The sequence below is a fragment of the Camelina sativa genome, chromosome 10, assembly GCF_030686135.1.
Source record: "Camelina sativa cultivar CO46 ecotype springtype chromosome 10, ASM3068613v1".
Taxonomy (NCBI): domain Eukaryota; kingdom Viridiplantae; phylum Streptophyta; class Magnoliopsida; order Brassicales; family Brassicaceae; genus Camelina; species Camelina sativa.
This window is the reverse complement of record NC_141889.1, coordinates 20,137,962-20,155,470: the sequence shown is the minus strand read 5'-3', so window position 1 is coordinate 20,155,470 and position 17,509 is coordinate 20,137,962. Positions and strand designations below refer to the sequence as shown.

General features: G+C 36.1%; 1 protein-coding gene and 1 pseudogene across 2 annotated transcripts; one reads left to right on the top strand and one right to left on the bottom strand.

Annotated features, from left to right (window-relative positions):
* Window positions 1-275: 275 nt before the first annotated feature.
* Window positions 276-3,360, top strand: LOC104719250 (U-box domain-containing protein 34-like). 2 transcript variants are annotated; one of them, XM_010437128.2, is made up of 8 exons: window positions 276-477; window positions 560-636; window positions 709-827; window positions 910-1,076; window positions 1,168-1,225; window positions 1,317-1,608; window positions 1,689-1,790; window positions 1,878-3,360. In XM_010437128.2, the coding sequence occupies exons 1-8, from the start codon at window positions 306-308 to the stop codon at window positions 3,105-3,107; spliced, it is 2,217 nt and encodes a 738-aa protein (XP_010435430.1). In that variant the 5' UTR covers window positions 276-305; the 3' UTR covers window positions 3,108-3,360. The 2 variants fall into 2 exon arrangements, with proteins under 2 accessions (XP_010435430.1, XP_087326781.1); XM_087470655.1 differs by having other exon boundaries at window positions 279-477; window positions 907-1,076.
* Window positions 3,361-4,999: 1,639 nt separating this feature from the next.
* LOC147936280 (uncharacterized) lies at window positions 5,000-15,624 on the bottom strand (annotated as a pseudogene).
* Between the last annotated feature and the right edge of the window lie 1,885 nt (window positions 15,625-17,509).

Sequence of the window (17,509 nt, the reverse complement as noted above, 5' to 3'; positions counted from 1 at the left end):
AAATGTAACAACCCAAAAAAAAATTATATATTTTGGGACAGTGCGAGTAAAAAAAAACTTTCCAATTAAACTTTCTATTCCCACCAAGAAAAGAAAATAGAAAAGTCTCGATGGGCTAATGAAGTTGGTTACAATCTCTAAGGAGACGATTAGAAAGAGAGTCAAAGTTGTCTGTTGGGATGTATTTGCTAATATTAGCATTAGTCAAACGCGTTTCTCCAAAATTCAAAATTAGTGTCATTCATATATAAACTCATTGAGTATATGTTTGTTGCAGAACAATACCGAGAGAATAAGCAGTGGAAATGGTAAAAAGCTGCGATAAAAGAGAAGGAAATGTTACGTTGGCCATTGACAGAGACAAAGAGAGCCAAAACGTGATGAAATGGGCTGTCAACAATCTTCTTAGCCGAGGCCAAACTATTACTCTTCTTCATGTCAAAATCAAACAATCCTCTTCTTCTCTTCCCTATTCTGGTATATGACAAACCCTTTGTATTAACTTCTTTATTTGAGGTCTTATGATATTCATATTAGCATATAATTTGATTCAATGCAGGATCTAACCTGTCTAAGTCAGGCGATGATGCATCAGATTTGTTTCTTCCCTTTCGTTGCTTCTGTGCTAGAAAAGAGGTACGTTGTCGCTTCACGTTCTCTATCTTGTCAAGCATTTCTTTTTCATTTGACTGACTCTTGTTTTGACAGATCATCTGCCAAGATGTGGTTGTGGAGGACGTTAGTGCGGCTAAAGGAATAGTTGACTACGTGGAACATATTGGAATCGAGACTCTAGTACTCGGTTTATCGAAGATGAATCTTTTAAGGTAATGAGGCAAATGCTTTTCTCCTTTACTTAAAAAACTTAATCTGAGCACATTTATATATATATGCTCTATTTGATAGAAGGTTCAAAGCAACGGATGTTTCAAGCACCGTCATGAAAAAGGCACCGAGTTTCTGTACAGTATATGTAATCTCTAAAGGGAGAATCTCGTCTCTGAAATCATCTACAAGTTCACCTCCGAGTTCCACTATGCGGCACCATGTACACACCCCGACCAGCATTCTCAATGGTATATATGACCTAATACTTTTCAAGGACACCACATAAAAATTAAACTAATTTTCCATTAACTGATCAAATGGGTTTCATTCATGTTGCAGCTGAAAGGAGAAAACAAACAATGCAAAGAACACAAGACGAGATCAATATTGAGATCAAGTATGTTTCTCATCCATATATATAACTTTTTTTCATTCTTTTCCATAAGATAAACGTTACTTATGGCAACCATCACATGTTGTATATATAGGTCTCCCTTTTCGACAAGAGGATACGAAGGCATTTACCATCCCTCGATGACAGACTCTGACATATCATTTGTGAGTAATGGAAGACCGAGCGTGGATCAGATGTTTCCTACCTTGTATGACAATGTGGATATTCCACGGCTCTCAGTCAGTTCTGAGTATGGACAAAATCGAACCAGTTTTGCTACATCATACACATCAGGGAAGGAGTCTATAGATCTTGGCTCATCATATACAGGACACTCTTCAAGCTCATTTGAAAGTGGGAGACCATCATTTTCACTACAGTCCCAGGTATTTGCACTAGTTTTATACCACCACATCATCTGCGCATGAGAAAATGTTTACCATTGATGTAATGCAAAATTTGACAGGATGAGATTGAAGCCGAGATGAGAAGGCTGAAAATGGAGTTAAAGTCAACAATGGAAATGTATAACAGTGCCTGCAAGGAAGCAATCTCTGCAAAGAAGGCGGTATGTTTTGAGTTTATAACAATCAGAAGCTGATTTCCTGTCAGATTCTCTCTCACCAAACTTATAATCTGATTCTCCTCTTCTCAGGCTAATGAGTTACACAAGTGGAAAGCAGATAAGGAACATATATTAGAAGAGGTGAGACTTGCGAAGGAAGCAGCGATGGCAACAGCGGAGAGGGAGAAAGAAAAAAGTAGAGCTGCCATGGAAGCGGCAGTGGCAGCTCAAAGAATATCAGAACTTGAGACTCAAAAGAGAAAGCATATTGAAACCGCAGAGGAAAAGAAGAGGGGAGTGAAAACTGATTTAAGGTACAGAAAGTACAACATTGAGGAGATTGAAGAAGCCACAGAAGAGTTCTTGCTTAGTCGCAAGATCGGAGAAGGAGGCTATGGACCTGTTTACAAGGGAACACTAGGTTATACTAAAGTGGCAATAAAAGTTCTAAGACCAGACGCGGTACAAGGAAGGTCTCAGTTCCAGCAAGAGGTTGAAGTACTGACATGTATGAGACACCCAAACATGGTTCTCCTGCTTGGTGCCTGTCCGGAATACGGATGTTTAGTGTACGAATACATGGCCAATGGTAGCTTAGAAGACTGTCTCTTCAGACGAGGAAACTCCCCAATCCTTTCTTGGCAGTTAAGATTTCGTATAGCCGCTGAAATCGCAACCGGTCTTCATTTCCTACACCAGATGAAACCGGAGCCTTTGGTGCACCGTGACCTTAAGCCGGGAAACATATTACTTGACCAACATTTTGTTAGCAAGATTTCAGATGTGGGCTTGGCCAGGCTCGTCCCTCCATCTGTTGCTGACACTGCAACCCAATATAGAATGACGACAACCGCTGGAACATTCTTTTACATAGACCCCGAATACCAGCAGACCGGTATGTTGGGGACTAAATCAGACGTTTACTCGTTTGGCATTATCCTTTTGCAAATACTTACAGCTAAGCCACCAATGGGTTTGACTCATCACGTCGAAAGAGCAATTGAAAAAGGAACTTTTGCTGAGATGTTAGACCCAGCTGTTCCTGACTGGCCAGTTGAAGAGGCCTTGGTTGCAGCAAAACTTGCTCTACAATGTGCAGAATTAAGACGCAAAGACAGACCTGACTTAGGGAACGCTGTTTTGCCTGTGCTTAACAAACTCAGGGATCTAGCCGAAGAAAGCATGAAATTTAGCAGAAGCCAACGGCCTTTGCCAGGTAGGAGCTCAGTGTCGACGACTTCACTACAGGAGATTATGAGTGATCCACAACTACAATATAGATGTGATAGCTCAGGTTTCAACGACAGTTCTACATCTTAAAGAGGGAAATCCAAGTCAGAAACAATCACAGAGGTAGAACAATAAACATTAAGAGGAGCCAGGCAAACTTGTTTTGGTCGAGATCAAGAATTGTTGTTACCCACATAGTTTTACAGAGTTTTTTTTTATATTTGTTTACATGTATATTGGGATTTAGAGTTCCTAGGGGTATGGTATTAATACAGTAACCCCTTTGAATCTATACGATACAACCTTTGATTTTTGCTTATAAGAGAATAAACATTTTGATTTTCTATATACGTCAAAACAAACTTCTTGAGGAAGTAAGGAAATGAGGTAGAAATGAACACACGAGAGCTTTTAAGAGTGAGTTGCCAAAATCCACTAAGTTAGAACTTAGAACCAAGGCTTGACTATATATCTATCTGTTTAAAAATAGAGGATGTTTGGACTAAAAACACTATTTAATATTAAAAAAATATTTAGTTTAAAAAGTTTAATCAATTATAAAAAACTGTATATTATAAATAATCATAATATATTAAATTAATCTATAATTTGCAGAATATGAAAACATGTTATATTATAAAAATAAAAAAACTATCTATTCTACTTACACCATCTTATATTATGTGACATATGAGCATTCAATATTTTCTTCCAAACTCCTGCTCTAAAAAGCAGCTGACACGTGACATCTTTTTTGTGATATGTGTCATTTCATTTAATCTTAAATACATCATTATCTAGTTTTATTTTACTTTAGTTGTATAAAAATAAATATTTAATGCATAACCTATTGAATGCATATAATTAAATTCTATATTAAAAAATTATTATGTTTTCTTTTCCTCACTTAAAACTAATATTTTTTTATAGATAAGAAATTTTTCTTCTTAAAATAATATTTCACATCATAGTATCTTATAAGTTTCAACTGTACGTCCAAATACTAATTAAGGAAGTAAAGAAATGAGGTAGAAATGAATACACAAGAGCTTTTAAGAGTGTGTTGCCAAAATTCACTAAGTTAGAACTTAGAACCAAGGTTTAACTATATAGGTTATGTTTTAAGAGTCTGTTTCCAAATTTAAAATGTTTTAACCAAAAACACTAATTAATATTAAAAAATATTTACTTTTAAAATTTTAACCAATCATAAAAAACAGCAAAATATAAATAATCATAATATATTAAATTAACCTATTATTTATTTGCATGAAAATTTGAAAACAATTTATATTATAAAACAAAAAAACTATTCTACATACAAAATCTTATATTATGAAACAAAGAAGATAATAAAAAAGTCCTCATGTGGCATATGAGCATTGGATACTTTCCTCCAAACTCTTGCTCTAAGAAGCAGCTGACAAGTGACATCTTTCTTTTGACATGTGTCATTTCATTTAATCTAAAATATATCATTATCTAGTTTTTTTAATTGTATAATAAATAAATATTTAATGCACAACCTATTGAATGCATATAACTAAATTCCATATTAAAAAAAATATTATGTTTTCATTACCTCACTTAAAACTAATATTTTTTTTTGATAAGAAATCTTTCTTTTTTCAAATAATATTTTACATCATGGTATCTTATAAGTTATAATTGTTTTTGAAAATAAAGCATACATTTAGTTGCAGAGTTTTATCTTATTGTATTTTTAAAATGAATTTTTTAATTTATTTAATTACAGTGAAAAGCTATGTACAACGTTTATACTTATATATCAAGTTTCTAGGTTAACAAAGAAAAAGCAAATTTTTTTGTTTTGTAGCATATCACAAAATTTCCTAATTTTTTTTTTTGAATAAAATGTTAAATTAGATTCAAAAGAAAAATACGTGTTTACAACTAGTGCAACCTTTAGCCAAAATAGTATTCAAAAGAGAAATTTAAAATGTGGTAAAAATTGTTAATAGCTAAAATCTTGATGCTAGCCAAAGGTGTAAGGCATTAGCATAACACCTATCACCACTCCTTTGGATCGCTAAGAGCTGATCTCGGACTTGTCTATCAAGGCACTTGATCAACTGAACTTCTGTGATCGGGTGCTCACCATGCCGCCACCTATTACGTTCACGCCAGAGTGCATAAACCGTTGCTTGAAAATTATACCGTGCTAGAAAACCTTCTTTCGTAGTCGTCCAAGTAGCAGAGACTGTCCCAAGGAGAGTGTGCCAATTCAAAGAGAATCGTGTCTTGTATATTTTTTTGCGAGATTATCCCAAATACCTGAGGTGAAGCCACAAGTAAAAAAAAGATGATCCCGAGTTTCGATGGGCTGATTGCAGAAAACACAGGTCGGGGAGAGTCCCCTGTTCCAGAGAATCATTCTATCCCCAGTTGAGAGTCTGTCCCTCGTAGCCAACCAAACACAAAAGGAGAACTTAGGTGTTGCATGGGCAAACCAGACTCCTTTGTGCCAGGATACCAGGTCGGATGTGGTACGTATATGGAGCCATGTTTCCTTGGTTGAGAACCTCGTGCGATAGGTATCGTTTTTTCCTTTCCATAAAGGGGATATCCTCTGCATCTGTGTGTGTTTGGAACTTTAGAGCTAGTGCGTCTTCTACTCGATGTCGTCTCCGACGACGATGTGTCCATGCCTCAACGATCGTCATATGTTGGCTTATCCCAAGATCAATGAACCCGCGTTCACCTGCAACATCAATCAGACGCCCCATTGGAGACCACGCATCATACCAAAAAGAAGCCTGAGCACCGTTCTTCACCTCAACACTACTAAACTGTTTGGCAAGATCACGGTATTTAAGGAGTTTACGCCACATCCAGGATCCCCTGGAGGCAGTGTGGTTGATAGACCAAAACGACTCCTTCCGTAGTAAGTAGTGTCGGTACCACCGGACCCACAAGGAGTCTCCATTCATACCAACTAACTTCAGGCAACAAACATCATTAGCCTCCTTCAAAGATCGTAAACCAAGTCCTCCTTCAGTCTTTTGTGTGCAAACATCTTCCCAAGCAAGCTTAGCCTTGTGACAGTTGAGGGCCGGTCCAGACCAGAGGAATGCAGAGCAAATCTTATCAATCTCTCGAATACATTGGCGTGGCAAACGAAAAGCTGACAACCAAAAATTGCAGATACTCCAGAGGACCGAGGAGAGAAGATTAAGGCGACCAGCATAGGAAAGGAAGCGAGCCGTCCAGGATCCTATTTTCTTTTTGATATTCTCCAATAAAGGACTATAGTCCCCAGAAGAGAAGCGCTTAGTCACTAGCGGTAGCCCAAGGTAACGTACAGGAAACTGAGCAACACCAAACTGAAAACGGTCCATAATCTCTTGTTTACAAGAATCTGTAACACCCGCAAGGTAGACAGTAGACTTTTCCATACTGATACGAAGCCCTGATCGTTTTGCAAAGCTATCAAATACTTCCAGAATCCCCTCAATAGACCACAGCTTACCATCGGAGAGAACCATTAGATCATCAACAAAACTTAAATGAGTTAGACTTGAGATTCTTGCATTGCGGGTGATACGCAAATCTCCTCAAACCTGCTGCTCTATCAAGCATCTTTGACAGTACATCCATAGTAATAACAAACAAGTATGGTGAGAGAGAGCAACCTTGTCTCAAACCCCTAGAACTGCAGAAATAACCAGCCAATTCTCCATTGACCTGAACAGAGAAAGATGTTGTGGTAACACATAGCATAATCCAGTGAATAAATTCGAAGGGGATGTCCAAAGAGAGCAGCACATTTTCGAGAAAAGACCATTGAACTGAATCAAAAGCTTTGGAGATATCTATTTTGATTGCACATCGGCTGGAAATAGAATCTAGATGGTACCCACTAACCAACTCCGTGGCAAGAAGCAGATTTTCAATAAGGAGTCTGTCTTGAACAAAAGCGGACTGGTTTCCCGAGATGAATAGAGGCAAAATCAGTTTAAGTCGATTGGCAAGGAGCTTGGATATGACTTTATAAAGCACATTGCAACATGAGATTGGCCTATAATCCTTCATTTCCATGGCGTCCAACTTCTTTGGAATAAGAGCAAGTATTGTAGAATTTACCCCTTTTGGCAGAAACCCTTTCTCAAAGAAAGATTGAACCGCCACTAAAAACTCTGGGCCAACACACTCCAAATCGATTTGTAAAACTCGACAGTGTACCCATCCGGTCCCGGGGACTTATCCTTTGGCATCGAGAAGAGCACTTGTTTGATTTCTATAGCAGTAACTTGGCGAGTAAGTTTTTGCTTATCCTCTGCGGAGCACCAGTACGAGAGTAGGTCTTGAAGCTCAACAACTGAAGCTACAGCATAATCATCTGGTTTATGCTGCAGAAATTCTCGAAAGAACCTCTCCGCCTCTGCCTTTATCTCCTTGGCTTTAGCCGTTACACTACCATCCTGCATACGAATCTCCCTTATTGAATTCTGCGCAAAACGAGCCACGACTGCTCGGTGGAAAGTTTTGTTGTTCTGATCCCCAATCTGCAACCAATGCAGTTTTGATTTTTGCTTCAAGTACTTCTCCTCTAAGCCGGCAATCTGTTCCCATTTGGTATATGCCTCCGCTTCTTCATGCATAGCTTGTGGAGAAGGATTTAGTTGGTTTGCTTCCTGCTTCTGACAAAGCATAAGATATGCATCCTTTGCCCGTTTTACCAGATTGCCCATCCGTTCAGTCGCCAATCTACGGATCAACGGCTTAAGAGCCTTTAACTTCTTCGTGAGCCTAAACAGAGAAGAAGTGGACATGAAAATGGGCTATGTTTCCTTCCAAAACTCTTCAACCATTGGCTTAAAAGCCTCCATCTCAGCGATGGCGTTGACAAATTTAAACGGTTTACGAGTATTGGATTGCACCTCATTAGACATGTTTAAGTGGATCCAACATCGCAAATGGTCTGAGCACCCTCCAGCCTCAAAAACATTATAAGAGAGCGGAAACACTTGAGACCAAACATCGTTCACAAGCACTCGATCCAGCTTCTTTAGAATGAGATCATCCTTCCTCTTATTGCACCATGTATAGAGTGGACCATGAGAAGTTAAATCCGACAAAGCACAGTAATTAACCGCCTGCTGAAAATCATGCATTCCCAAAGTGAGTGCAGGGTGATCATCAACACTAGAGTGTTCCGACATGTCCAAAGTCTCATTAAAGTCACCCACTATCAACCACGGCTTACTCCGAATAATAGGAGAGTCAGAATGATCTCGTAAATCAGCCCAAAGCTCCTTTCGATCTCGAGCAGAATTTGACGCATAAACAAAGGAACAGAAAAACACACTCTCAAGTCCCTCAAGCATAACAGAACATGTGATCAGTTGGCCACTCTTATAGAAAGGTGTGAGACGAGCATCATTACGCCAAACAATCCAAAGCCGACCACGCCTATTAAATTCATAATTAGTCAATACAGTCCAACCTTTAAACAACCTGTCACAAAGAACAGGCACCTTAGTTTCTTTAACTCGAGTCTCAAGGAGACAACCAAACTGAAACTTCTGATCGACAATCCATTTCTGAATGATGGAATGTTTTGCTGATTTGTTTAACCCACGCACATTCCAAAAAAAACCAGACATTAATGGAGTTTGGTAGTGGCCCTCTTACTCTGATCTCTAGGAGGGAGCCTAGAGGATTGAGTAGAAGTAGCAGATAGTACCTTATGAGCAGTCTTTGATTCTCGCGGAAGCGATTGGCGCAGTTGAATACCAACCTGTTGAGAAGCAACCTATGCGTTTGGAAGCTTTACAGAAGCCTCCAAAGGCGCATCAGTAGTCTCGTCCTCCACAGACGTCCCCTCCTCCTCCTCAGCACTCACTTTCTCAGCCATCTCATCCTGACCACTTAGGGCAGAAAAAGCATTTGAGAGAATGGAAACCGCACCAAACTTCAACTTCTCCACACTACTATGCTGCCCTGGACTGCAGGCTTACTTTGATGGAGTAGTCCAACCAGCTTCCTCACCCCCAAGCTCCCCACTACCAACACCCGGAGGAATGACCTCTGTTGCAGCAATTTCCACTGAATGCTCTGCCTGATCAGGTTGATCAGCTAGAGCTTGTTCATCCACCATAGGTGAAGAAATATCCCCCACTATAGTATCCTGAACAGGCGAATCTATAGAGGGTTGAAAATAAGGTGTGGAACGAGGTACAAAAAGACAAGTTTCTCGTAGATGACCCCATTTTTCTGACAACAACTACATCGTGGCGGTAACCACGGGTAAGAGTACTTGACAACAACATCAAGTTCCCCCTCTTCTTCACCTGTAATAACATACTCCAATGGTAAGTCCTTTTTCAAATTTGCTTCAACCAAAATCTTTGCCTCATCAAATCTCTCACATGCTTCTGTCTTCGGGTGGAGCCGAATAGGCCTCCCCACAACACTGGCTAAGAACTCCAAACCTTTCTCAGAGAACAATGATGGAGGGACACCCGTTAGAGTGACCCACAATTGTATGGATTTCATAGCAGGTTGAACCTCCTCTGCAAAAGGAGTCCATTTCGAAACTACCATTGGGATATCCATGATGTTCCACATACCCCTATTCAAAACCCTTCTGCGAATTCCCTCATTCTTAATACGGAACTTGATAGTGTTAGCATTGACCTCAAAAACATCAATCAAATTTGTTTTGTCTCCCAAACGCCAGATCTTGTTCACAATCATGTGAATTTTTCCGACATGGGGTGCTTTCTCTGTTAAAAAATTACCAATAACAAAATCCTCCCATAAAGGTTTTGCATTCGCAAAAACCTCCTTAGGGACAGTGACTTTCTCCTTGCCATCAACTGCATCAACCACAAACCTCTGCTGAGTGAAAACGTGTTTCTTCGCAACTTGGACCCACGAATTTTTGGCCAAAGGAGGAACTGTAGTCGCGGAGGATACCCCTTGACTCGAACCCAACCTTTGCTCCGATGAACCCTCTCCTGATTCCTTCTGCAGAAGCAGGGCGCCCTGTTCCTGCTCTCCCTCTGAACCATCCAACGTAATAGTCTGATCATTCTCAACCAAAACCGGTTTTGAAATAACCTTTTCCGGCACCAGAGCCTCAACGGAGTGCTCCGGAGGAGCCGACGGCAGTGGCATGCGTGCAGAACTCGTAACAAACCCTAATCGCTCTAAAAATCGTCTGCCACGTCAGCAGGAAAAATTAAGAATTCTTTTTTTCTTCAATAATAAAATTTCCTAATTAATTTTATCTAGAATGCAAATGAATTTCTATTTCCTCAATTTAATTTTGTTTTGCAACATATCTCACAGATTTTACAACATTAATTTAAAGTTTTGTAGTAAAGTTGTCTTATATTGTACTTAGCCATTATGTTTATTAAAAATAAAAGAACAGTGCGACATGCTTATATATACATATTCACCAATCATCTTTTATTCTAAGTCACTATCTTTATTTGTGTTGTCTGTCTCTTTTAACCATCATTTTTGACAAAAATAAAATAAATTATGGTCTTATGTTGCATTTGAAAATTAATTATGATAGAAGCTTAAATACCTTTGTTATGATATAGAAAAATTAGTCAAGAAATATTTATTTAATATAAACGATAATAAGCAAGATTATCCTTTTGTAAATTTTAACTTAAAAAATTATGAACTTATAGTAATGTATTTTTCGATTACTTGATGAAATTTTTTGTTATATTTATTTTGTATTGAAATTTAATATCTTTTAAAAATAGTTGAAGTTTTGTTAACGTGGACGTCTGATTGGTTTGATATAACCACAGATTTTTTTGATATACATTTTTAGCTCTTTTTGGTTAAGTTGGAGAGCATAAAATTAATATTCGGTTTGTAATGATGATATAGATAATGACATTGTATTGCAAACTAGATTTTAACCCGCGGTACACCGCATGACTATATTTTTAAAAGTAAAATCAAAATATAACTTTTTTAGTAGATTAACTATATATATGACTAATGTTTTGTAAATTTTAAATGTATATCCCTTATATCTATGTATTATTAATTAGGTTTACCGGTTTAAAAATTTAGGTTTACCAGTTTAAATTGTTAAATTCAGAAGATAACATGTGGTATACCGTAGTACTGTTTGTTTACTTTACATAATCGTAATTTAATAAACTCAATTAGATATGTCTATTAGTCTAATGTCGATGGTGTTAACAAAATAATGAACTGATGATTTACTAACAGTCTAACAGTTAATGATATAATTTTTAATTTCTATTAATACCCAAACCCATCCCGCTAGATATCCAAACACAATTTTTCTTCTTTGCTTAAGTAAGACATGCACGTTTTTCAAAATCCAAATAACGAAAAAATGCAAAACAAATATAGTTACATTAATTTTACGTATTTTATAATGATTGAAAACAAATAAACTAAATAAATCAAACAAAGATGATAAGAAAATGATAATTTTAATTAAAAATATTATTTTATATGTCAAACAAAATCTTTTAATTGTGTTTGGTTGTAATTATAGTAGAGAATTAATTGAAGATATTGTTTCGATACATATACTGTATATAAGTATTTTTCATATTCCATATTTACATTCGATAAACTTCCTAATATATTATTTAAATCAATAGTACTGTATTTTATATAATATATTAGTAAATAAAAGATTTTCTTGAAAATATATTTTGAAAATGTTAATATAAATTATTTCTAACTACATAGCCACACATACGAACTACCCAAATGTCATTTTAACTACACCAACAACACCCAAGAAAGACAAATAATGCATAGTGACATACCCAAATAACTTCATATCCCCTATATATTAAAAGAGATGCATTTTGGAGAAAAATCTGATGTGTCGTCGCCGGAGAGCTCCATAGCCAATTATTATTCACCCTTCGTATTCCATAAAATTACATTAAACTGCCACTGACTATATATATATATATATATATTGTCAATTGCCACTGCTCTTCAATTTATTTATATACACAATATTTTGCTCCTATAAATTCTAAAATTGGTGAATATTATTCAAAAATTGATAAATATTACCCTACACATTTTCAAAATTAAATTAATTTCACTATGTATTGTAATATAATAATATGACTATATTATGAGATGTAAAAAATATATATATTTAAAATCATATTTTCAGAAATATAAATAAGGTTACTTTTCTAATAATTTTATAAAGCTCTAATAGTGAAAGAATCGAAGATCATTTGAAACTGGCTTAATGTTTATTCTTTTGCTAAAAACAATAACTATATTTGCCCAAAAGAACATATGATCACCAATTGAAATGACATGAATATATAATTTAATTTGGATAACTATGTAGTTAAACATTATATATAAATATGTAGTTATAGTATTTTTACAGAAATCTTAAAATTTAGAAAATCCAGTTTAATAAAAATGAAAACAAGTAATAATATTATACAAATAGTTGAGATATATAGGGATCTAATGACCAATAAAAATTTATTAAATCCAGTGATATAATACTGTAACTAAGACCAATTATATAAGGGATTTAATGACCAATTATAGTCTTCCCCCTCACAAAACACTTTTATAATTTTATATCTCCATCAATTATAAGCACATATATTACTTTAAAAAAACTAAAAATATCCAAATTAATAGAATTCTCCATAATAAAATACCTTCTGGGTATCTCATATATAAAATACTTTATATCCCATTTTATTTCTTCCCTTCTTTTACTATATTATTTTCATGAAATTGTCATTAATATAACTATGGAATATTACATTCAATAATTGAAGGAAATCTATATTATTAATTGGGGAATACACTTAAGGGTTAAAAAAAAATCATATCAAATATCGATGTCACCAAACTGACCCAATTTACATATTAGAAAGAAAAAAATATTAAACAACAGATTTATTATATTTTAGGAAATCGTTCAAATTATTTCTATAATAATCAGGTTGTGAGAATTTTTGAGTGGGTATATTCATGTATGACAAAAAACGGGACGAGAATTTTCAGAACAAGAATTCAAGCAGAACATATGCGGATGTACTATTTACTCATGTAAATTACGAGGAATGAGTTTTTTTTGGGTCAAACAAAAAATAAACGTTGCAATCAGACATATTAGATGGGTCTGATAGCTTGACAATTATGTTTTTTTAATAATTTATGAAAAATAACTCTGCACATACGTGCGGGTCCGAACCTAGTTATGTTGTGTACTTCTTTTCAGTCATTTATTAATAGATTTCGATAATTAAGGGTTTATATATATTGTAATTTAAATAGACTGAACATAAACGAAAACCAAAACAATTAAACCGATCATACACGACCGACCTGACTCTCTAAGTAAACCGACCAGACCTCTCAGAAACCCAACTTTAGCTGCCCACTAACTCTAAAGGGGGTGTATTCAAATTGACATTTTAAGTGATTTGTATAAAATTTACAAATCATATGATATTCAATCATGTATTTAAAAAAGTCTTCTGAATTATTGAACTAATGATTTAAAAATTTAGCTTAAAATCCATTGTTATTCATAACAGTTTGTGGATTTGAATTTTAATAATTTTTAGGGATTATGGAGGATTTGAGAGGATTTCTTTAGTTAAAAGTTCCAAAAAAAAACAAATCTCATAATTTTAGGTGGGATTTGAAATTTTTTTACAAAAAGTCATATCAACTTCCCTAAAATCATCAAAATCATTTAAAATCTCATAAAAACTAAACTCTCTTGGAATATTAGATTTGATATGATCCTCCCAAGGATTCGGCACCTTCGAGTTGGTTGATAGAGACACCTTGATTCTAAAGACGACGAAGCCTCAAGAATAAGGATGGTGGAATGAATGGTCGCACAAGAGTTGCGGAAAGACTCTTGATATACCGGTTTGATCTTTCAGCCTCACACCAAAAAGATCGGATCTCTCAGCCTCGCACCAAGGAGATCGGGGTTTTGACTATCGGAATCACACCAAGTAGTCGGTTTCGATTGTTGGAATCACACCAAGCAATCGGTTTTGTTCACAAAGAACAGAAGAGAATCACTCTCAAAAAGAAAAGGTTTTGATAAAAAGTTGGATTGTTCATTATTTCTTTACTCTTACATGAGTTTATATAAGATAAGAAAACTTGGTAACAAAGCCAAGTACTATTCTTGAAACTAAAAACAATAAATATCCATATCTTTCAAGTATGAACTGATTTTAACGTGCTTCCAATTCTCAGTGGTTCTAGGATGGATCAAGATTTCAGAACAGTTTTGTTCATAGCTTGAGTACTTCTGGCTTGGTCGGAATCCTCCTTTGAATTCTCGTAGGTCTAAGTCGCGTAGCCATGAGTTCACCTGATTTGTAAAATGAATAACTCCTTCACCTAAACTCTGATTGGACTGATTCAACTTCGAGATATGCTCTAGATGAGGTAAGAATGCATCCCAAATAGCAGTTTGGTAGGAAGAGTTGATCTTTGACTTCGTTCGTGTTGAGCAAGACTCAAGGGTCGTCTTGGATGGTCTCATGATCATATCATACCCCTCCTCTTGAAAAAGTTTCGTCCTCAAAATTGTAAGACTTTGGGTTGGAGAGTGTTGAAGTGACTCTGGTGGCTTACCATGAGGAAGATTTGCACAGTTTATAGTGAGATCTTTCTTGGTTCCTACAAAATCAACAACTTGCTCTATCTTGCTTGACGATAAATGGAATGTTGGCTTTTCTCTCCTTGTTGGTTCATCAGATGAATCATCCATACTATCAAGGTTGTTGATGATAATGCCTTTCTTCGCGGCTTCCTCACTCTGATCTTTGCTGATCTCTTTGTGCTTTGGTTCCTCGGCTTCTGTTTGCTTACTCGGTGATTTTGCTATTTTTAACAGATTTTTCTGAACCAACAACTCCTTGTGCTCCTTTGGTGATGGTAACGAAACAAAAGCAGCTTTCTCTTCTTTAAAAACAAGAGATGTCCTTTCTCGTTGGTAACTTGGTGTGACAGTAGACGCTCCATCAGTTGGTCTAGAAGGCCTCCTTAGAATATGATTTGAACCAAGATGGTGATGGTTGGGAACATATCGTTTCCTCAAAATAGACTTCAATTCTTCCCAAGTCTCAATAGGGTGTTCTCCATTTCTCCTCCTGCTTATCACCAACTGATCCCACCAAGTAATGGCATAATCACAAAATCCAGTGACTGCAACTCGTACCTTCTTCATTTCGCAATAGTTTTGAAAACTAACAACCGACTCAATCTTTTTCTCCCACTCTAGGTATGCATCTGGATCATTCCTGCCTTGAAAGGTAGGAATCTCCAACTTATTACCTCCAATGTTGTCATAAGTTTGATCCATGCCATCTCTATGTTGTGGCCTCCTATGGCTTGTTCTTGATGATTGAGTAGTGTAATAATCATCAACCCTTAATACTCTAAGTTGATCTCTTTCTCTTCTATGCTGCAACATTTGTGGTTGTCTTTGTTGTGCCTCCACTTGTACTTCATCCAACCTCTTGTAGATTGCACTCATCTCAACCCTCATCAACCGTCGCATTTCTCCCATAAGTGCTTGAACTTGTGGATCATTAGACATTTTTTTTTTCTTCTTTTTTTTTTTTTTGCTTTTTTTTTTTGCCTTTTTTTTTCTTCTCTGTTTTTTCTTTTTTTTTTTCTTTTTTCTTTCTTTTTCTTTTTTTTTCTTCCTTCTTTTTTTTTTCTCGTTTTATTTTTTTTTTTGCCTTTTTTTTTTTAAATAAAATAAATAGAAATAGAAGATGAAAAGATGAGAAGATGAAAATAAAGAAGATGGAAAGATAGAAAGATGATAGATAGAAGATTGAAAGATAGAAAATGATAGGAAAAAGATGAACGGTTAGAAGATGATAGAATGATAGAATACCAAACTCAAGGGTGTGCTCTGATACCACTTGATATGATCCTCCCAAGGATTCGGCACCTTTGAGTTAGTTGATAGAGACACCTTGATTCTAAAGACGACGAAGCCTCAAGAATAAGGATGGTGGAATGAATGGTCGCACAAGAGTTGCGGAAAGACTCTTGATATACTGGTTTGATCTTTCAGCCTCACACCAAAAAGATCGGATCTCTCAGCCTCGCACCAAGGAGATCGGGGTTTTGACTATCGGAATCACACCAAGTAATCGGTTTTGATTGTTGGAATCACACCAAGCAATCGGTTTTGTTCACAAAGAACAGAAGAGAATCACTCTCAAAAAGAAAAAGTTTTGATAAAAAGTTGGATTGTTCATTATTTATTTACTCTTACATGAGTTTATATAAGATAAGAAAACTTGGTAACAAAGCCAAATACTATTCTTGAAACTAAAAACAATAAAGATAGATAGTTGAATGAAGATTCAACTCTTGAATTTTGTCTTCCCAAGGTGAGTTGAACTCCAATTTTCGTCACTTCTCTTTGACCACAAAAAAAAGTGATTATTTTGGGCTTTCTTGGACTTGAATTAGGCTCAAACTGGGCTGGACTTGATAGGTATCATCCCCAAAATAATTTCCCATGCTCTCTTTTGTCATAAGTTCTTGTATTAGCCCATTAAGTACCTCCTTGATCTTTTTAACTCTCTTTGACTCCTTGATCCAATTTGCTGATGAGAAACAGCATGGGCTGTATCATTTCTTCATCTTGGGCTTAGTAGAAAACAACTCCTGGTTGCCAAACATAATTCTGGAAGTTCTTAAACCAACTGGACCTGAAACTCATCAAGTTAAGAAATAGATCCACCTCCTTTGGCAAATGGGACGTAACTCTGTGGTTTGTTGGCCAAATCTTGTGTTCTTGAGCTTGTTGGAAACATAAGAGATCCATTGAGATCCTCCAGTTGATTTCGTGTCCAAATTGTTTCTGAGTTGGTCTGTGTAACACGATCTTTGGCTCAGACGCGAAAATGGAACTAGGACAGATCCACTGACTTGAAATATCCATATCTTTCAAGTATGAACTGATTTTAACGTGCTTCCAATTCTCAGTGGTTCTAGGATGGATCAAGATTTCAGAACAGTTTTGTTCATAGCTTGAGTACTTCTGTCTTGGTCGGAATCCTCCTTTGAATTCTCGTAGGTCTAAGTCGCGTAGCCATGAGTTCACCTGATTTGTAAAATGAATAACTCCTTCACCTAAACTCTGATTGGACTGATTCAACTTCGAGATATGCTCTAGATGAGGTAAAAATGCATCCCAAATAGCAGTTGGGTAGGAAGAGTTGATCTTTGACTTCGTTCGTGTTGAGCAAGACTCAAGGGTCGTCTTGGATGGTCTCATGATCATATCAAGATTGAATACACCCCCTAAGTATCACGATTAAGATTCTAAATGCCAGATTTTTGGAGGTGTTCTATTTAGAGTTTGTTATCGATGGTAGAAAACGAATTTGAAACAAATTCTGATCAAGTCAAGGATTAATTGTTTGGGTTGAATTTTGAGTTGCCCGGGTAAGTTACAG

Coding starts and splice junctions, on each gene's coding strand:
- LOC104719250 (XM_087470655.1), top strand. CDS start 306: ATGGTAAAAAGCTGCGATAAAAGAGAAGGAAATGTTACGTTGGCCATT. Junction 1,077..1,167: donor CCCGACCAGCATTCTCAATG/GTATATATGACC, acceptor TTCATGTTGCAG/CTGAAAGGAGAAAACAAACA. Junction 1,226..1,316: donor GAGATCAATATTGAGATCAA/GTATGTTTCTCA, acceptor TTGTATATATAG/GTCTCCCTTTTCGACAAGAG.